At 36.7% G+C, this 22,099-nt stretch overlaps 2 protein-coding genes and 1 long non-coding RNA gene across 6 annotated transcripts in view; all 3 read left to right on the top strand.

Moving 5' to 3' along the window:
• LOC117294246 (serine/threonine-protein phosphatase 2A 56 kDa regulatory subunit delta isoform-like) overlaps positions 1-2,522 on the top strand; it is a 50,783-nt gene extending 48,261 nt beyond the window's left edge. For 3 of the 4 annotated variants that reach the window (XM_033776608.1, XM_033776616.1, XM_033776624.1), the window contains exons 16-17: positions 1,627-1,737; positions 1,979-2,522. In XM_033776608.1, the coding sequence (XP_033632499.1) occupies positions 1,627-1,737; positions 1,979-2,116 (249 nt within the window). In that variant the 3' untranslated portion in view covers positions 2,117-2,522. The remainder of the gene's footprint in view (positions 1-1,626; positions 1,738-1,978) is intronic. The other variant, XM_033776631.1, reaches the window with a different exon arrangement.
• Positions 2,523-10,891: 8,369 nt separating this feature from the next.
• LOC117299489 lies at positions 10,892-12,094 on the top strand. The gene is made up of 2 exons (XM_033783036.1): positions 10,892-11,258; positions 11,772-12,094. The coding sequence occupies exons 1-2, from the start codon at positions 10,892-10,894 to the stop codon at positions 12,092-12,094; spliced, it is 690 nt and encodes a 229-aa protein (XP_033638927.1).
• Positions 12,095-16,099: 4,005 nt separating this feature from the next.
• LOC117294277 lies at positions 16,100-21,708 on the top strand. The gene is made up of 3 exons (XR_004519514.1): positions 16,100-16,229; positions 19,907-19,986; positions 21,674-21,708. It is a non-coding gene; the product is annotated as an uncharacterized LOC117294277 (long non-coding RNA).
• The last annotated feature ends 391 nt before the right edge of the window (positions 21,709-22,099 follow it).

Here is a 22,099-nt window from a genome sequence, read left to right on the forward strand (position 1 = left end):
TAGCTCGAAAAAAATCATTAAAGCATCTGCACATTTAGACCAGCCCTTTCACTCAAGAACGTTTTCAAGGGCAAAGTGTAATGCCTGAAAATTCTTCCAAAATGTATATGGTTTGTGGTACCCAGTGCTTAGTAGAGAATTCAAGCTGGTCTCTCGCCACTGTACAAAGCAGTTAATTCATCTGGACACAATTTGATAGAGCTGCTTAACAGCCAATTTTATGCTTACTATGCAATTTTCCATTTCATAGCTAACTGCAAGCACACACCAAGGCATGCTAACATTCCGGTGCTTTCTGCATCAAAACAAATGTCGTTACAGTTACAAATTCAGGGTGAACGTGCTAGCTTGCAGCCTAAATTTTTATGCTTACCTACGGATTACGCTTTAAACAGATTAATCTGCAATGGTTAGCGCGAGAATTTGCTTTATCGTTAAGCAGCGCTATGAAATTGGCCCTTGCTCTAGAATATAGGGGTAATGGGTTAGAATCCCACCTGAGCTCCCTATAATATATTATTTCCACAAGAAGCACAAAGTTAATGTGTGCAGCAATCAGTGTAGTTGTAAACAAAAATAATCGTAAGAAAATCTTTAAGCTTGTGTGAGATTTGAGGCATTGCATAGTATAATGAGAATTTGGTTTGTGGTAACACCATGTACATGTATATAACTATTTGCGGCAGTGAAGTTAATAACTAGAACTCCCCTCGATCCACTCGACCAAAGTAGAAGGGCGGGCTAATTTCCTACCTTCCACAACGGTAGTACTTAATAAGCAGGACAGCTCTTTATATAACTGAGAAGTCTTCTGTAAAAATCTACTCCTCAACAGTATAATAAACAGCAAGACAAAGTCACAAAAAACATAACCTACCTAGAAGTACGTTCTACATAAAGTGTTACTGCAAACCAAATATAATGTTGAAGCTTGTTGACATTCCAAGGTGGTCATGGTTTTGATCATTGAATTTGTAAATCCGTGACTACTGGCTTTGTAACTTGTCATAAATTTGTTCCAAAGTTTGTCCAGAAACTTGTGAAATCAGTCCAAACTTGCTCAGGTCACCTTCCAGAAGAATGCAGTTTTGAATCAATGTTTTCAGTTACATTATGCACACATACATAAAAACTGAACCTTGGTAAAGAATCTCCAATCATAGTATGAACCAAAAAACAAAGCAGCTTTGTAAAGAGTTTTCCCAACCCTTTTCACATCCTTCTAATAACTTAAATCAGGCCTGGAATTTCATCATCTCTGAAAGGGCAAGGCCATTATGCAAAGGGCACTTCCACCGCAAAATGTTGAAGTCTGTTAGAAACTTTTGAAGGGGCATCAATGCCAAGACCAGGGCAATAAAGGCAATGACCTCTGTGTAATTCCAGCCCTGTCTGTTTATCCCTACCCAAGCCTGGAATTACACGTCCCTGGTCTTGGTGCCCCTTCAAAAGTTTCCCATTGCACTTTAGATTTTCCAATAGATGTGCTCTTTGCAAAATGAAAATGAATGACCTTGCCCTTTTAAAGATGAAATTTCATGCTTGCCCTCCCAATCATCCCATTCCATCTGATTTTGCAAGACGGCATTTTTTTGTTCTTCTCTCTTGTGTCGTTCCACACTGTAGTTTGAACGCTTGTCCAATGATTTCCATGACGATAACAGTCGTATGGAGGTAGACATTGACGACGAGGTCTATGAAGGTGACTTGAACAAGGACATTGGAAAGGAAGCAAAGGTAACCATGGTAACCGCATTAAGTCTTGAGCCTTTATCTGTCCTTAAAGAGACAGCTTAAGGAATCGTTTGCTGTGAAAACAAAACTAGCTTTAAAGACTAATCGTATCTGATAAGCATGAAATAGGCTATAGGCTATAGGCATAATAGGCAAAGAGTGATTTCAGAACAAAATTGATGCATGAATTATTGAGGTAATATTATTTCATCATCATGATAATTTTCTATTCCAATTCCCACAGGCCCCAATAGCAAAGAAAGAAACCAAGCAGCTTATAAGAAGAAAGTCTGAACTTCCCCACGATGCGTACACGATGAGGGCGCTAACCACACACAAACGGACTGAAGACTACCTAGTCTCCTCTCAAGAGACTAGTTGAAGGTGCACTAACAAAGTGTAATTTAAGCAAAACTAAAGTAGTACCGACGAAGAAAAACAAAAAAGCCTAAAAAAAAATAATTAAAAGACTCAAATATCATTTAAATTTGAAGTTGTATCATAGCGTACTATATAAATAGTTAATGCAAACAAATTTGCTTGTTGCAGCCATTAAGTTGGACATCTCCCCCTTTTTGACTGTTCGGCAACGTTCAATGTGATATTTTTAAAGCTATTTTGTGTATGGATGTTGATAATTGCATTATATTTTTAGGGAGGGAATTTAATTTTGTTTGGGAAGCAGTCATGATCTGCTTTACCGTTTGTTATTACATTGGATAACAAAACACCTGTAGTTTATTTCATTAGTAGATGTCAGTTCATTTGGACACCCGACGTCATTCAAATCGGGAAAAAAAAAGAAGAGTTTGCACTCCGGAGTAATTTGATACTTGGACCAACCTTGTTGCCAGTGGTGCACGCTCTTGCTGCGCCATTTTTCCACCCCAGAATGCCTTGCTCGAACATAACCCCTGGTAGTGTGACTTTGAAATATCCATTTTAGCCTTTGAGACAGACTCTGCTAGGATCAAAATGTCTGGCCATTTACTTTCTTTTGCATTTTAAATATCAAACTATATGGATATTTTAATAAGTCCTGTGCCCGACCCACTTTACGAGTGCGCTCAAAATTGTAGCCCTCAAAAGAGGCATGAAGTCATGGAGCAATTGGTCCCCCTGGTTCTTTGATCTTGTGACATATCTATAACTGTATGCAGGTTAGAGTGACCGTGTAAAAACACGGTTCATTTGAGGTTGCGTCAAAATACTCACATTTTGACATGCTCTAAGCAGCCTACAAGCACTTTAACAAGCTTGAGGGCTGAAGTGTCACTTTCAGCAACTAATCAGCTTGGATTTTAAATGCTTCCCTTCCAGGGGTTAGTGAGGAGAGGTATCGATACTGCGCTGAGTTGGAACAAGACTTTATTCAGACTGGTGCCTTTCAAATAGAATACTTGCTTTGTTAGTCAACTTTGTTTTAAAAGTTTTATTGCCTTCTGTTGCTTAGAGAAGATATACAACATTGGCAGACTTTGTTTCAATAGGAGACTTTCCAACACTAGGTGGCAGCAGACATACCGGGTAAATTTCCATTGTTTACGTAGTTCTGAACATGCGCATAATTCTGAGAACAATGGATTTACCCGGTAAGTCTGCTGCCCTCTATCGTCCCAGAAAGTCTCCCATTAGTTTATCTGGTTTGGAATTTCGGTCATTTCTCAAATGTTTCTTAGTCTTTAACAGAAAAAATGTTGATATCGCAATGTGTCATTGTGGTGTTGGAATGTACTCGTAGCTTTTGGATGTGTGTTAAAAAACTTTTCTGTCGTGAGCCGATTTGCGTTTGTAGGAGGCATGCTGGCATGTCCTGAGTCAGTTTGTTATCTTTAGAAAGGGGTGTGGGGAGATACATAAAGACCCTTTACACCTAGATAGGTATGGACAATTATGAGGACATGCAAACTCATCAAAATCAAGTTGTATTTGTATCTAGTGTTTGTGGAAATCTTGGGGAAGCTGAATTAGCTTTTGTACAAAAAAACTGATGAGAAAAAAGCAGGTGTACATGTATCATTGTTGAAAAAAAAAATGTTTGAGTCAATGAATATGATAACATTAGCTAAATTTATATATCTATTTTAATACTGTACCAGTCAGCACTAGTTCATGCTTAGCAAAATGCTCACAACGTTCAGGGTACTTGTGGGGTGATCAAAAAGAAAACAAGAAACATGTCTGTTCGACAACAATAAAGGAAGAAGTGTAGGCTCGGAATTTTATCTTTGAGAGGGCAAGGCTTCTTTTGTTTCGCTAAGGGTACCTCCATTAGAAAATTGTTTATGGGTAACTGTTACAGGGGCACCAAGGCCAAGAACAGGGGCAACAGAATCAAAAGCCCTCATGGGCTCAGTGTAATGCCATGAATTGCAATTAAGTTTTTCATAATTTCTCCCTCAAAAGTGGAACTATGTTCTGTTTGAAACTTTAGATTAGACACTCTTCAGCATGTGTCTTCTTGAAAATACCAAAATGTATCCAAATTATTAGCTATCATTGATTGACAGAGTTAAGTGTCACTTTACAGAGGTCCGGTACTGTCCACACAAGTTGCCTACAAAATGTAGTCTTGAATTTCTGTTAAAGCGCAATGAAGAGGTACTGTCAATATGGATGACGACTGTCGAGTGTAAAAGTATATATTATGATTCACAAGATAGCACAAAAATGAAAACTGTCACCGTTTTTGTTGTTAACTACCATGTTGATTAGTAAGCAGTAGAAAGTAGGTGTGTTTGTGTTCTGAAAGCGTTTCTAGATTCTAGCGATGTTCAAGATGCATGTCTTAACATCAGAGATAGTGTCATTAAGCGATTAACATTCTCACTACCATGCCATATTGACCCCGTGCACATGATGTCATCATCACAATAATAATAGGTCGTGCCATTTTGGGAGTCAATGTCCCTGTTTGTTACAAGCTCCTTAGACAAGGCGCAGTACACTTGCACTCGCCTATAAGATCCTGTTCCCAATTTAGCGAGTCAAAATACAAACAAAGTAGTTGACTTCCCAAATAGTGGAAATGGTAGACGTGCATTGCGAGGAGTTGTGCAAGGGGTCAAAACCAGAAAAATGTGTCCTTAACGCGATGCAACGTTAGTTGTTTACTTCTGCGTTGTGCAAGGGGTCAAAATCTGAAAAATATGACCTTTTAAGCGATGCAACGTTAGTTGTTGACTCCTAAAATGGGCACTTGTGGCATGCATGAGAGTGGTCAATATATTTTAATTTTGTTTCCTTCCTCTATATATAACAAACAACGAATATATTTAAAGTATCGGGAAGGCTTGACAATGGCTTGTTGAAAACTTTTACTTCAGGTTTTATATTTTGCTAAATGAAGTGGAAAGGGAGGGAAAATGTTGTGATTCAGAATATGTGCAGGAATGAAGAAACAGGCGATCGACAATCGTCTGAACCAGTCATGCTTATCTCGATTCACCATTTTTATCTCATTCCTAAATTGATTGATCTTTAAATATTTAAATTTGCTTAAAATTGTATCATTCTTTTCTGGCATCTATGATTTGTTTTTGCTAAAACTGACATCGTTGTAGGTATTCAGCAGTTCTCTATCAATACAATCAGAGTTGATTTGTTTTACAAATGTTCAGGGTGTGGTAGTAGAGGAGACTCAATGGCATTGGAAGAAATTTTATGTAATACCGGGAGAGTTTCAAAAAGTAAGAGCACAAAGGATTAACTCGGCCTCAAGAGCATTTTACTTTCAACAACAAAAATAAATATTTCCCCCTAAAAATGTCTAAAAGTCTGATCGTATTTTCTGTCATCTATAAGCAGAAATGATTTGAAATGATTTGCCTTTTTTATTTATTTTATTTTATTTTATTTTATTTTATATAATCTATGAAATAAGTAATCAATGGCTTGCCTTAGTCCTTTCTGCTCAGAAGACTTGGTAGTGCTTCAATCGCCCTGTGGTATGAAATTCCAAGAACCTTTCTGCCAAAGTACCGGGTCAAGTTTCTAGAGAAAGAAGATTCACATGGTTTGTACTATTGTACAACTACATCCAAAAGTTTAAATTTCAGGTGAAAATGTTCTGGACTGATATCGCCTAAGAGTCGATTTATCAAAGAACGCCCAATACCAAAAACAAATGGTATTCTACCTCTATTCATCTGGGTAACAATTGCATTGACTTAAGACTAACCAGTATTTTTTTTTTTATATAAAGATAACTAATTGTGTTTTGTGGCTTTAAATTGTAAACCACATGTATTGGGGGAAATCAGCTTCATTATCTTTATTTTGTGTGCATATTATACTTTGGTATAATTTTCAATCTTATGATAATTTAAATTTTCCAAAAACAGATTTCAGTCCAAGAATGATCTATCTACAATTCAACAGACAGACAGTCTTGCAGTGATTAGATCTAAGAAGTTTGTCTGTTGTATACCACCTGGGCCCAATTTCATAAAGACTGTAAGCACAAAAACTTGCTAAAAACAGAATAGTATTGCTTAACAGAATCAAGTTACCAGCCCGGGCTGCTGCCCGACTGAATTTTTGCTTAGCAAAGTAATTTGTTAGGCAGTATTTTCTGCTTAACAGCTTTATAAAATTTGGCCCAGGGTTTAGGTTTGGAAAGAAAATTTTCTTGGAATATTGCCTTTAGAATAATGATTTAAATTTCAAGGTGCTGAATGCAAAGACATTTATTTCTGTACATAATCTATTCGCAATGTGTTTGTTTTGCCACCGGGCATGATTTCGCTATTAATCTTTCGTGAAAGATATAAGCAAAGGTAGCCATGAAAAGGCGGAAGGCAATGGATTGTTTAATACTAGGTACAAATGAGTTGTTCGAGCGAGTGCACCACTGTACATGTACGTTGCTAGTCAGTGGTCAATCGCGGGTCAACTAAATGTGGGCACTCAAACTTGTTTGTAGCTGTAGGTACCAATTCGGATCAAGCCTTAAACTTTTGGAAAAAAATCAATTTACAGTTTGATAACCATCAATTTTTTTCTGAAAGCACACAGACATTATTACCAATCATTCACACAATCGTTCTGTCTGATCAAAATCAAGAAAATAGCGAGGGAAAGTCACCATTGTTTGCACAAAAACACTTGATGTAACTTTCACAAGTTGGTTTGGTGGTGTGTTTTGTATTTTGGAAAACTAGAGGATTAAGGATGAATTTACTCTTCCATAAATCATTGATATCATATTAATTTAAAAAATCATGTAGATAAGTTACATTTAGCTCACTTGGGGTTGTGTCACAAGAGGAAATGTACAGGCAACCATATCCAGGCAATCTTTACTAAGAAAACTCATACATATTCAGTTTCCTAATTATTTTCCTTGGGATAGTTGGTTAAAGCTAACAGGGTTCTTGTTACATACTGTGTAGTTGGTTGCCTCCAACTTGCCCTGAAAATGTTGCCCTGTCTGACATGGCCTTAAGGGACAAGCCACACGAGGCAATTTACAGGAAACAAGTTCCAGGCACTCTCCATAAAAGAAAAGGCATCACATTTAAATGTTTTTCTTGGGAATCGTAAGATATTGTTGTGCTACCAAAGGAGTCCTGTAGCATAGAGTTGGTTGCCTCCAAGTTGCCTCACGTGACAAGTCCTTAAAAGCTATTTTAAAAAATGGTTTTGAACAAACATGAAATTAAAGTTTTCACTAGGTGTTTCTTACTACTGCTGTATTCTATTGATGTTTGACAATATTACTAAAGACTTGATGTTTTTATGTTCAAAAGCAAAAGTTTCTTTTTACCAAAGCAGAACGGTTTGATATTTTGTAACGTCACCTTTTCACAAATTTTTGTTGAGGGATTAGTTTTGTGACCCTTTTTTTGTTGTTATGGAAATCATGACTGTACGTAAAGAATGCCTTTCAGGGTATGTGATCGTTATCCCTTTTTTATCATACCCTGTTGTGTGTTGAATGTGTATAAAATTAAAAATTTAATTGTAAACATACTGAGATAACAAATATTAATACCCAGAACAAAGGTCATTATATATTTCAAAAACAGAATGTGTTTTTGGTTTGTTTTTTTCCCCAATGTACATCTAAAGTATCTTTTAATATCGCAAGGTATTAGAGAGTGAATTTTTCCAGAATTGTATTGTTTTGGGGCAAACTTATATATATACAGTGTAAATTGTTAGGAAGTGTTACCAATTGTGAGTATGATTATGCAAATTATGCTGTATGGATCTAGAAGTCCACATTGAATGTAACAGTCAATTTGATTGGATGCCTATGCCGGGACTCTTCCATTGTTGGTAAGAGGGGAGAATCACCATCACCTGTTTAGCCAGTAGTTGTCATGTACGAGGTAGATATGTACATGTAGAAATAATAAAGCTGAAAAATTTGTGAATAGGGTAAAAAAAAACGATATTTAGCAACAATTAGAATTATGCCGTTTCACATGTGAATAATGTCATCTTTTATTTTCATAGCAACTGAGAGGGATCAAGTCCTAGTCACATAGGCCCCGATAACGAGAACAAAAACAACAACAATAAAAATACACGCCCTAGATTGGTTGAATAAGCGTATTCTGGTGCAATTCAACTAATCGAGAGCGTGCATTTTTATCGTTCTCGTTTTCTTTATCGAGGCCTTTGTGACCGGGCCTTAACAGATTGTAGATCAAAAATTATCTCGGATACTATAAATAGCTAACTTAAAAGCTGTATTTGGGGTCTATTTTAAAAACAAAATTTATTCAATCTTGATTCATTTTACTTCTAAAGCATCAATAATGCCTGTAACACGTTGGGTTGAGTCTAAACCTGAGTTGATTATGAGTATTGTCCCATTAGAGGTTTATGTAAAGTGAATACTATGCCTTACTGTACAGTCAGTTGGATTATGTAATAAATGAATACCTCGGAGTGCTACCAGTAACAGGACTTTGTCTTACCTATTTTTGTTCCTCTTTATTTTTTTTAAACTGTCAGTTCTGAGAAATTTTTTAGTGTAATTTTATCAAAATAGCTTTAATCCACAGAGTTGTTACAACTCGGTTGCCTTTTTGCTTTGATAAAGAGGACATAGTGAAAGTGGACCAATCATGTTTGGCAGTTTGAACATTAGTCCTAGATAAGCAATGTCACATGGCGTCAAAACGGTGTGATGGACTTTCTATGTTCGTGTATGTGGGGTGGAGGGAGGTATTTTGTCTTGTCTTCATCTTATTCTTAAGCTTGATGCTGAACAAGATGGACCGCTGTACATCAGGGCCCAATTTCATGGGTCTGCTTACCATAAGCATAGAATCGGCGCTTACGAAAGCAGGGAATTTTGTGCCTACGGCAAGCATACATGTATGTCATGGGTTATCGGCGCATTATGGCTTCTGCGTGTGCGAACTACAAGTTACTAGGCGTTCTAGGCTTACAAGGGGAATCATGATCAGAAGTGCAGAATTCGACGGTAAGCAGAGCTATGAAATTGGGCCCTCATGTCACACTGAGGATCATGAATAGCCTGCTGGTTCCTGCCAGATGTACCTTTGACCTTTGTACCTTATATGCCATGATATGCACACACTCTTTTGACTCTGCTCGACTCACTTACGAATATCGCTGCGAAAGGAGGGTTGTGACGTCAAATTCAAATCAAATTCGCTTCGCATTCGCATGAAGTATGAACTGGGCTTTATGCTTGCAAGACAGGTGTCCGTCTCTGTGATCCCGACCAGTCTAAACTCTCTTTATAGGGGACCAGTCTTAACAAGACTTTACTCAAACATCTTACGTCACACTTCTATAAGGTTTATCGCGATTCAGAACTGCAACGCAGTATCGGTAGGCAGCAGATGAGGCATTTGCTACCATGGCACAACGTGCCATGCGGTTCAACAGCGCCTCTCTTGATATTTTGAGGATAAACCTTATAAGCGTGAACTGGATACCGGTGTCCCATGCAATTATGTCCTCAATGCAATACTATCAGGAGGACATTATTGCATATGCAATAATGTCCGCCGAATGGTTTCGCCCGGACACATTTGCAAATGCAGTTGTGTCCGCCCCCGTGCAAAACCGTCCTTGCAGTAAATTAAATGCCCTTACACACATACATACATACAAACAGCGGTTTGTGATGAAACACAGAAACAAATAAGCGATGAGACAAAATGCAAGTGCTTGGTCGACGAACACGTTCGCTGGGTACTCGCTGACGTAGGTTCAGTCAGTGCATGCATGCTCGCTTACGCGCGCACATACATGTACAGTACAGTACAGTCTTGTACATGTCCTCCTATGTACATGTCCACTGGACTGTTTTGCATAGCCCCGGATACGATTGCATAGTGTCCGGAGCAGACAGTATTGCATGGCGGACACAATTGCATCTGGCACCGGCCTTTAGAGCCTGGCAGTTCTGCAATAATGTACTTTGACCTTGCCTGTCATAATACTTAGTGTTCTTAACACTGCATACTAAGTGTGGACCTGAGAACAATTACAACACTGTGTGGACTTACACACGTCCTCACAGTGATTTTTACAGCATTGATTAATAGGATTTTCCTCAAGTGTACAAAATAAAGGAATGTCCACAGGTGTAGAGAGACTATAGCTGCATGTATTACCACTTTCGTTCTCTAGTAGTTTTGCGTTATGCTATGCTCAAAAAGTTGTTACATTCAAGAGCCATTCTGAGTGTTGTTTTTCAGTGCCTGCATTAAATGGGTTAGTGACGAGAGGGCACCCTACGCCTGCTGAGACGCCCCTTGCCCTATTTTTTGCCGATATCTTGCTGTATTCATCCATGGATGAAGCCCTCCTCCAGCAATTTCCAATGTCTTCCAGTCACTTGGTCTTTCCTCTTTTTTTTGTCTTCCTCTTCTCCTGCCTATCAATGGGTCATAAGTTGCCATTCTGTGTTAGTCTCTTGGTCCATCTAAAAGTCTTGTTTAGCACAGAAAACTCTTGTTTAGCACAGAAAAAGTTTCCTGATGTCCTCATTTGCAAGCCTGGTTGACGCATCGCGCGCCGAACATTGATTTTCGCGCGCGCGTTTTAACAACAAAACCTACTCGTGTGGTGGCTCATAGTTAGTCGAGAGTACAACATACTTTGCATTGTACCACGGTAAAGCATTTTGGACATCTAGCTAACATAACAGAAACTTGAAATAAAAATGGGTAAAAATCGTCGAGCTAAAGCCACATTCAGGGCCCCAATGTACCCTGTGGGTGGCTACACAAAGCGAATCGACCAATACGGCGCCGTACCGCCCTCTGTCCTAGCCGAGGAACGGCGTCTTCAGAATCTCGAGAAGCGCATTGAGAAGGGACGGCGATGCCAGCTCGCTCAATGTGAGAAGAAACAGAGAGAGGCAGCAAGGCATCTCAAGGAGCTGAGTGAAGCTAAGGAGAAAGTATCAATGCTACCTATGAAGCATACTGAGTATCTATATGGAGGGTGTGTCACTGTCAGGGTCTTGACCACGGATGATAGATGTAAGGACGATGACGAGGAATCGTACTCACCACCACAGGCTAAAGGTAAAGGGTCGAGTCATCAAAATGTGGCTGGACTGAGTGCTTAGCTGCTAGTATTATACTTTTCTCAAGTAATATCATTATAAATACTGAAGGTGTTATTTTTTTTAACAGGTCCTTACTGAACAACTTGAAGATAGAAGTTCATATAATAATACGACTGATGTCCAATACCGGAGAGCTACTGCGATATTAGGTCTAGCAAGACCATTGACCTTTCGTTTGTCTCAATGTTAAATGGGGTTTTACTTTCATAAAAACATCCCAACATGATCATACCATTAATTTTGACATTTTCTCTATGAGAAACCTAAAGAGTGTCCCGGGTAACTTTCTCTCATCGAGTCTCCTATATTGTTTTGTTACATAAAGATCAAGATGATACTTACTTTGTATGACATACTTTTTTTGTCTTGTTGTACATCTTGGTAGACTCACGTCGTGGGGGCAGCTTCCACCCCAAGAACCCCCCAAGAAACCCCAACTATGAAAAACACTCGAGACCACCTGGTAGAGCATGTCATCGCACCCATGCAACCACAAAGCTACCAGAGCTCCTCCTTAAACCGAGACTTCCCAAAAGAAGACAACCCAGAAGCTGGGCATCTCTCAAGAAACAATTCCAGGAAAAGGTACTTCCCGGGGGTGAATTTCCACGCGTCTCAAAAGGAACACCACTAGAGACGGGCTGTTACGGCCTCGAGGGTTCCACCAGCAGCGACACTGCTGGGGTGGATGCCAGTAAAGTACAGGGAGGAGAATTTGTTAGTGAGATCAAACGCTGCAGATACATTCGTGTTCCTGAACGGTACAATGGAATCCAAGATGATGAGCGATGAATCAATGAAGTCTTCAGTATTAATACAACAAGCATGTGATCGATATGATACAATTGCTGAGAGTGACACAAATTGTAAACCAACTAATTAAAGACCCTTTGTTTTTTTAGACTAAAAGCTTGTCACATGAATAAACCGACATGTTTTTTAAACGATCTAGTAATACAATAATTTAGTAAAGAGGCCATTGAATTTCGTATATAGACGATGTCTCAAAAAATGTGTAAATTTAAAACACAAAACAAGGCGCCATCAATCCAAAGATGAAGTCCAAAATAAAGTAAAGAAGGCAGTAGAACCCCCCTCCCTTCACTTCGTGATAAACCCTTTGCTTTGCTGTACTAAACTTTTACAAACACGTAGACCCACATAGTGTTGTTTGATTAATGGGAACAAGGAGAAAGTTATGAATCCCAGGGGTCAATTTCACAAAGAGTTAGGACTATAGTCGATCCTAACTTAGGACTATAAGTCTGAGAAGATATTAAAAACTTAAGGCTATAGTCCTAAGTTAGTCTTAACTCTTTGTGAAATCCACCCGGGGCTCGATTTCGCAAACCAATATTCATCAAGATGGGTTGTCAATAAAGATGCTAAAAGTATGCTTTTATTGTGACGTCACTTTGCTTAGCAGTTGAGATCAATTCGCACTTAATCTACGCACGCTCTTTATCAAGTTTGTGGTGCATAGATAAATGTTCCAGATAAAATGACGGCGGTGTTCTTCAATTCAAAAGCATGTGACTAGTTATAGGCATAGGCCCTAAAAATTGTTGTTTTGAAAATGTTATTTTTGGAGTGGTGATTAAGAAATAAAAATGTCAGGCCATCTTCGTTTAACAAGATAATGAAGGCTTTTCTTCATGTATGGAGTTGACAAACTTGGTTGCCATATAGTGGAGGCGGCATGGGAATTTTCCCTCCCTAAGGAGGTTTTCGCCCATCTCATACATCAGCAATTAGCAGCCATGCAACTTTTCAGCTGATCAGCTGACTTTTGGGGGTTTTGGTTTTCTCAGCCAATGAAAATTAAAAAACACAGTATAAAAACCTACTGTGCCTGTTTCTAGAAATACAAAATTTGTTGTAAAAAGACAGAATTGCATGTCTGAAATAGGTGACACTTTAGTGTCTAAATAGTTTCATTTGGTGTCAAAGAAGAAGAAGAAAAACAGTACAAAATCCACACTTTCACATGCATGTGTGATAAATTATCTTTTCTTTTATAGTGAGTTATCAACACTTAAGCTTTCCTTTTATGGTGAGTTATCAACACTTTCACATGTGTGATAAATTATCAATGCTTTCCTTTTATGATGAGTAATCAACACTTTCACATGTGTGATATATTATCAATGCTTTCCTTTTTTGATGAGTTATCAACACTTAAGCTTTCATTTTACGATGAGTTATCAACACTTTCACATGTGTGATAATATCAATGCTTTCCTCTTATGATGAGTTATCAACACTTTCACATGTGTGATAAATGATCAATGCTTTTCTTTTATGATGAGTTATCAACACTTTCACATGTGTGATAAATGATTAATGCTTTTCTTTTATGGTGAGTTATCAACACTTTCACATGTGTGTTGTGATAAATTATCAATGCTTTCCTTTGTGTTAAGTTATCAACACTTTCACATGTGTGATGAATTATCAATGCTTTCCTTTTATGATGAGTTATCAACACTTTCACATGTTTGTTGTGATAAATTATCAATGCTTTCCTTTGTGTTAAGTTATCAACACTTTCACATGTGTGATGAATTATCAATGCTTTCCTTTTTTGATGAGCTATCAACACTTTCACATGTGTGATTCAACATGAATGCTTCCCTTTTATGGTGAGTTACAAACACTTTCACATAATTTTATGTTATAACTTATCAATGCTTTAATTTTATGATGAGTTATCAACACTTTCACATGTTTGATGAATTATCAATGCTTTCCTTTTATGATGAGTTGTCAACACTTTCACATGTGTGATAAATTATCAATGCTTTCCTTTTATGATGAGTTGTCAACACTTTCACATGTTTGATAAATATTATCAATGCTTTCCTTTTATGATGAGTTGTCAACACTTTCACATGTTTGATAAATATTATCAATGCTTTCCTTTTATGATGAGTAATCAACACTTTCACATGTGTGATAAATTATCAATGCTTTCCTTTTATGATGAGTTGTCAACACTTTCACATGTGTGATGAATTTTCAATGCTTTCCTTTTATGGTGAGTTATCAACACTTTCACATGTGTGATAAATTATCAATGCTTTCCTTTTATGATGAGTAATCAACACTTTCACATGTGTGATAAATTATCAATGCTTTCCTTTTATGATGAGTTGTCAACACTTTCACATGTGTGATGAATTTTCAATGCTTTCCTTTTATGGTGAGTTATCAACACTTTCACATGTGTGATAAATTATCAATGCTTTCCTTTTATGATGAGTAATCAACACTTTCACATGTGTGATAAATTATCAATGCTTTCCTCTTATGATGAGTTATCAACACTTTCACATGTGTGATAAATTATCAATGCTTTCCTTTTATGTTGAGTTATCAACACTTTCACATGTGTGATAAATGATCAATGCTTTTCTTTTATGATGAGTTATCAACACTTTCACATGTGTGATGAATTATCAATGCTTTCCTTTGTGTTAAGTTGTCAACACTTTCACATGTGTGATATTATCAATGCTTCCCTTTCTATGGTGAGTTATCAAAACTTATACTCTTTCACTGATGTTTCTGGGAACAAAAATTAAATAAAAAATAATGTTCAGTTACTTTGTGGAAGGAATAAGTTTAAGACTGGTTTATCACTAAACATGACCGTAAACTGTTGAGGCAGAATCCCCAGGCACCTGACTATATAGAAGCTGCTTGATCAAGCAACTGGGTCCCACTAAGCAGAATTGTCATCAGACATTGGAACCTAGCTACTAACCATGGGCATAGGGCTGGTGTTTGGAGATGATTTTTATACTACAACTGCAAAAAACACATGGTAAGTGCGGATTTTTCTTGAAAGTTTTTATGTCTGGATAAAGGTAATACGTTTTGTAGCTTTTGGTTCTACGCCATCACGGAGGTCCTCCATTCATGATGCCATCGATGTACTTTTTTACATCAAACTTATGTATTATCTAACTTTAAAAATTGGGCAAAATTTGCTACATACAGTCGGTGAAATTCAAGAAGCGCAGGATGGAAGTTTGTGACAAAACGTTATTGTTTGATTTAGGCGTATTTGCAACGGTCTCCTTCACTTGTCTGCTCTCGCCAAACGCTAGTTAAAATATCCAAGAATTGCAAGCGAATCTAGAATTAGAAAATTCAAACCAAAAACAATTCGCTTATCCCCCAGCAGCAACTAAAACATAACTTTTTACTCCCCTCTTGTTTTTTATTATTAATATGAAAACGTATCCCTGTGGTTAAAAATAACAAAATGCATTTGAGGACACACATGAAAAGACAATTAATTTTAAAAATAGCAGGGGCAAAAAATATTTTCCAGCATTATCATGGTTAAACGAAATCATATAATAATATTATGTCTTTGTTGTTTTGCATGTTTGTGAGTGACAACTTTTGTAATGTTCTAGGGATTTTTAAAACAAATTTAAAGCGATTTTTATTTAGTAGTTGGAAGGGATTTCTCTCTTAGATAGTGATGTGGTGTGGTTCATATTGGGGATAATGTTTGTTTTATTTCATTGTTTATCCTGTTGCGCTTGGTATTTTTAACCAGAATTAATCAAAATCATACAGCAGGTGCATCAATTAGTATAACTCATTAACTTTGCGCGGGAGACTCTATAATCCGCCAACAGAGGGCGCGATTCCTATTTTAATACCTAGTCAGATACCCTAAACCAAATTCAACGCTGAATTTACGGATGAAGTCCAGCTTGATAAATCACGTGCGTCCCATTCAGAAACGCATGCATGCAGGATCAGAATTTCTCAAAAACATGGACGGAGAGAAGTCATTTGCTTCTTCGGAGAGAATTTTGCCCGCAATTTGGCTCCATTTTACCGTTTCCTGAAAAAGGAACGGTAGTTATGAAACGCAAGACATGTCCTCACAAAGTAAATGCAAAAAGTAAGTTTGGAATATATGTATTTCTTGTGGAAACTGGAGCTTGTAAAGTTGTGTGTGATGACCCCTGGACTTGTGCGTTATTTATAAAATCAAAAAATGGGTAGGCGGGGTCGGGACGTGGCCAAGGAGGCGGTGGGGAGGATTCTGATGCATGATCGCAACATACCTTGAATATTATATTAAATGCATTAATGCAAATTCAGCTCAATGACTTTGACTCTGATGATGTAAATGACATGTGACTGATAATTTGTAGTTTACAAAAAAAGTTAAATATTTTATTTGGTATACAAAAAATATGGATAACTTTCCGTATGGGATAACTTTCCGTATGGCGCCACCACTTTTTCACTTATTTTTACAAAAAGTGATATCTCATTGAGGTAAACTAGATACTATATTATTTCATATCGAATGAAAAAGTGGTGGCGCCATACGGAAACTTTTCCTTACATTCCTTTCATTCGCAGATTTTCAACAAAATGTAACACATGTAAAGTTGTGTTTATTAATATTAGGGATGTCAGTTGAAATTATAATGTTTTTTTCTTTGCTTTGCAATGTGGCTATAATGAAAGAACACAGTGATAGGAGTTGTTAGGTGGTAGTTTGAAGAAAATCGGTCAAGGGATTCCAAAGTTATGATTAATTTACAGGTCAAGTTCAACAAGGCCGTTGCTAATAGCAACTAACGTAAACAATAAACAAACAAATAACAATGTTATCAGGGTCCTAATTAACAAACTAAGGTTTCAAGTCGCACAAAACCTAAATATATTACTTCCTTGCAAAAAGTTTTATGAGAATAGAAGAAATAAAACAATTTGATTGCTAGGAATTTAAATTAACAAATTTTAAAGAAAGACCTAAAGTCCCGAGGGATTAGTGAAAGGTGTGAATATTGACTTTTCACGGCTTTTTAAACAAACAAACAAACATTGAACAAACCCATGTTTTCAAAGGAACATATCTCAAAAAGTAAATGTCTGACAATGTTCATTTTTGGAGCACTAATAGAAAAGTCAGGTGCCTCAAAAGAAAATAAAGAACAACAATAACAATCCATTATCTTATTTATTGTTTGTTTTTTAAATATGCAAATTATGCCTAATTGCGGGTAATTTGATCCCGGTTTTATAAATAAACAATGAATAAACTTGTGTTTTCAAAAGGGAATATCTCAAAAAGTAAATGTCTGACTACCTTCATTTTTGGAGCAGGAATAGGAAAGTGAGATTCATTTCAGATAATTTAACAAAAAAACAAAAAAAACCATTATGTTAATTATTGTTTTGTTTCTTAAATATGCAAATTATGCATAATTGGTGGTTATTTGAATCCCGTTCTATAATAAACTCACGTTTTCAAAAAGGAATATCTCAAAAAGTAAATATGTCACCACCTTCATTTTTGGACCAGGAATAGGAAAGCAAGATACCTTTAGGATATGTATGCAAAAACAATATCCACCAACTAATTTGTTAATTAATTAAATTTGTTATTTTTTTTAAATATGCAAATTAGGTGTAATTGTTGTTTCAAGAATTTTCATCAAAATAAGGGCAGTTGTTGTAGCAAATATGTGTTAAACTTAAAGTTCTTTATTAATAAAAGTAAATGTTAATTAAAAATCAAAGAAAAACTGAACTGTGTTTAATTTGCTCCAACTTACAGACTGATAATTGTTTTATACAGAAGCTAGGTTGTGCACTGACTCTACTGGACGTTTCAGTTAAAGTTTAGTAAAATTGAAAAAAAAAATGAGAACTGAATTCTGAAAACTGAACACTAATGACACTGAAAGAGTATAAAAATCAACTCAAAAGTTTGTTTTTCGAAGATAATATGAATACACTCTATAAACAACCAAAATTTCTCTAGAAACAATTTAAAATTCCCGCTGTTATTCTTCAATTTTGGTAAACAATACTTGCGACACTTTCCACACGTCCGATCTTGGCCTTGGAAACGTCAACAATGCACACTCAAGCCCGATCGCGCGACCGACTATAAACCGGCCTTCTCCTGGGGGACGCGGCGCTGTAGTCTCCATTTTGCAAAACCACTGCGCAGCATACAATAGTCTGGTTTCGGCCCAATGACGTCACCCCGTAAACAGCTTTGCCGTGTGCTGCATGCGTTACTCTTTACAAGAGGTGGAAACCAGACAACTAGCTGTATACACAACCTCTGTACCGGATAGGTGCATAAACTTGAGCAACCCCTCGTGTTGATTGCGCTTTCATCGGAAACTGCCTCGTTCTTGAACTATGACACTGCTGTCATTCATTAGATCACGAATGGGGCTTTCCAACGGTATGCAACTGTATCGCGGGCTGACAGGCTCTCATTGCGTTTAATCAAACGCTACATTTGTTCGGTGTTTTATTAATTCAAGATCATGTTTATCGCCCTGGCCCGGGCTAAATATGAAAAGATAAACATCTAAGCTTCATTTTAAGGGGAAGTATGACAATATTGGGACATATTTCGTGAGACTACAACCACAACGAAAAACTTCATCACGCTCGGAAACAAAAAGTTAATAAATCGACGGGACGCAGAAAAGCGATGTTTTCAGCGCAAAGTACGGATTTAAATTGCCCTATTCTAGAAAACTAAAATTATAGTAAGTGTCAAATTCAATCAAGTACTACATTAAAGTGGTCTTAATACATTCATTTTGTTTAAAATTTTTTTATTCTCCTCCATTTTGTTAAAATAATTTTTGGAAGATGAAACATTGACACTGGACGTGAAAAAGTTCGCCGTTTTTACGCGTGTCACGTGACCCGTTTTGACATCCCTATTAATATTATCAGTGAATTTTTTGTTTTTTGTATCACTCAGCGGTGACCGCACACATTATTAGGGAGGTCGACGGAAAGGCCTCAATCGTGATTTGTGTCTGTTTGGACACGAAAACTGCTTGTGAAAACTCACCCAAAAGACATCATTTAATTGCGAATTTTGATGTACAAAATCCATCTGTGGTTAGCTGAAGACATTTTCTTTCACAATTAAGCAGTTTTTTTCTTGATTGATTGGAATTTTAAATGAAAAACACAGATTTGAAAATAAGAAAATTAGCGCGTAACAGAGAGCCCATTTTGGGTCACGGGAAAACTCAATTGATTTTGTGTCGAAAATGTTTTTTTTAAAGTGAGCCCTCTTGTGGCCTCGATAGCCTAAGGTCATGTGGGATATATTGATATTTGTGTAGAGGAAGGTCTGAGGAATTGATAGGTAACAAATTTTAGAATTTGATTGATATTTTAAACTGTTTTAATATCGTTCATTTTATTTTGTTACCAAAAGTTGAGGTTTTACACATAAATTTACATCAAAAATCCTCAATTTCTCAAATATGGAAACAACAAAACCTATACAAAACTCATATTTTCTGAAAGCTTATACCTTCGTGATTATGTGCATATCTTTGTTTCTTTGCTAGGTAGCTGCTCATAGCTGCGCATTTAAGATTTAGAAGAGGGGGTCCTGACAGATTTTGTTTGCAGCCTATGGACTTACGTGTTTTGAAGCTGTCCACATGGGGACATTTGTTTGACAATTGACATGATTTTGAGAATGGTCTCCCTACATATCACTATCATTAGCACAGACAGCATATTTTTGAATGAATGAAAAGTCACTTTTTGTCTTCCTTCTCATTACAGCTGCATTACATGGTCTCAACTCTCCCAAGAATGCTGAAGGTCGTCACAAGGTCGTCAGCCAGAAAGACCTAGGACCACTGGTGAGTGAAACACTGGAGTTTTAGGCCAAGTTAAAAAAGAAACATGTTTTTAGTGTCTCCGCCCGCTTCCTTTTTACATGTCGCCTCCTTTTTTTATTTATTTTTTTATTTTATTTTTTTATGCACATTTAAAAAAAAAAATACGCACATTTTTTTAAAGGGTATTTTTAAACGTAGGGGAACCTCTGGTCAATTATGAAATTGTTTGAAAGATAAATGCACAATTTTGGTTTGAATAAAAGGTGGTTTATTATTTGGTAAATTTTCAAAGAAAATGCAACCCCCAAATTTCTTTGTTTGTACTTCTTATTTTATTTTATTTCAGAGGTTTTATCCCTCTGAAAACAGCAAAAATCAGTGATAAAGGTTCGCCAACCGTAGGGAAACCTCTGGCCAATGTTTTAACTGTGTTTAATAGAAAAATGTACCAGCACTTCATTTTGAAAGGCGATATTTTTATAATTTGGTAATTTTGGAAAAATACCCTCCCCCCCTCCCCAAATATTTGGTTAGAAGTAGTTTTGTTTTATTTCAGAGGTTTTATATTTAACTCTTAAGAAGAGCAAAATTCAGTTATATGGGTTCGCCACCCGTAGGGAAACCTCTGGCCAATTTTTTAACCGTGTTTAATTGAAAAATGTACCACTTTCATTTTAAAAGGCAATTTTTTTATAATTTGGTAAATTCTGAAAATTACCCTCCACCCCAAAACATTTTTGGTTAGAAATAGTTTCATTTCAGAGGTTTTATATTTAACTCTTAAGAAGAGCAAAATTCAGTTATATGGGTTCGCCACCCGTAGGGAAACCTCTGGCCAATTTTTTAACCGTGTTTAATTGAAAAATGTACCACTCTCATTTTATAAGGCAATTTTTTTATAATTTGGTAAATTCTGAAAATTACCCTCCACCCCAAAACATTTTTGGTTAGAAATAGTTTCATTTCAGAGGTTTTATATTTAACTCTTAAGAAGAGCAAAATTCAGTTATATGGGTTCGCCACCCGTAGGGAAACCTCTGGCCAATTTTTTAACCTTGTTTAATTGAAAAATGTACCACTCTCATTTTATAAGGCAATTTTTTTATAATTTGGTAAATTCTGAAAATTACCCTCCACCCCAAAACATTTTTGGTTAGAAATAGTTTCATTTCAGAGGTTTTATATTTAACTCTTAAGAAGAGCAAACTTCAGTGATATGGGTTCGCCACCCGTAGGGAAACCCCTGGCCAATTTTTTAACTGTGTTAATTGAAAAATTTGCAAGTTTTGAAAAACAAGCCCCCAAATATTTGGTTTTATATTTTTAACTCTGAAAACAGAAGAGCAAAAATTCAGTGACAAAGGGTTCGCCAAATATTTTTATATACAAATAGGTTCTTTTCATTTCAGAGGTTTTATTTTTTACCTGTGAAAAAAATTCGGTGACAAAGGGTTTTTATAAAATGTTAGGGAAAAAGCAAACCTTTTTTTTTGATGTATCTAAATTATTACCTCGGATGGATTCATCGCTACTGTGACAGGGTTTTGCTTCTTTCCGTTTTCTCAGCAAGTAGAACCAGTGGCCCTATTTTGCTCAAACTTTCACAGTTTTATTTCATCTTGGGCGCTTTATCACAAATTTGTTTTTTCAATGCTCGGTTATTTTTCATCACTTCTTAATTACATTTTTGTATCTGGTCTGGTTTCAGATTGACAGGGCATGTGCCAAGTGCGGTCACGATGGACTTCATTTCCACACCAGACAAACACGATCAGCTGATGAAGTACCAACCGTCCTCTATTTCTGCCCATCATGCAAGTAAGTTAATCACTACTTAAGCCTGGTTCCTTTTTCCTGCAAATGCAAAGTGAATTTTGGCGACACAGCCCTGTTTTCTTAGCGAATGTTTTGAAGGGGTTGAACACAGTTCAACTGTTGCGAGTTATTCATTGCGAGTTAGTGACATCAAAATTTGCTTCGCATTTGCAGGAAGTATGAACCGGGCTTTAGGCTTGTAGACCCTTTTAGGTTTATCATACAGTTTCCATAGATTGCACAGGGGTTAGTAGGTACCTGTGAGGGCAGAGATGGTTCTTGTGATTTATTCAGCTTGGTCACTACATATTTGGCTGCA

This window comes from Asterias rubens, chromosome 1 (genome assembly GCF_902459465.1).
Source record: "Asterias rubens chromosome 1, eAstRub1.3, whole genome shotgun sequence".
In the NCBI taxonomy this organism is placed as follows: domain Eukaryota; kingdom Metazoa; phylum Echinodermata; class Asteroidea; order Forcipulatida; family Asteriidae; genus Asterias; species Asterias rubens.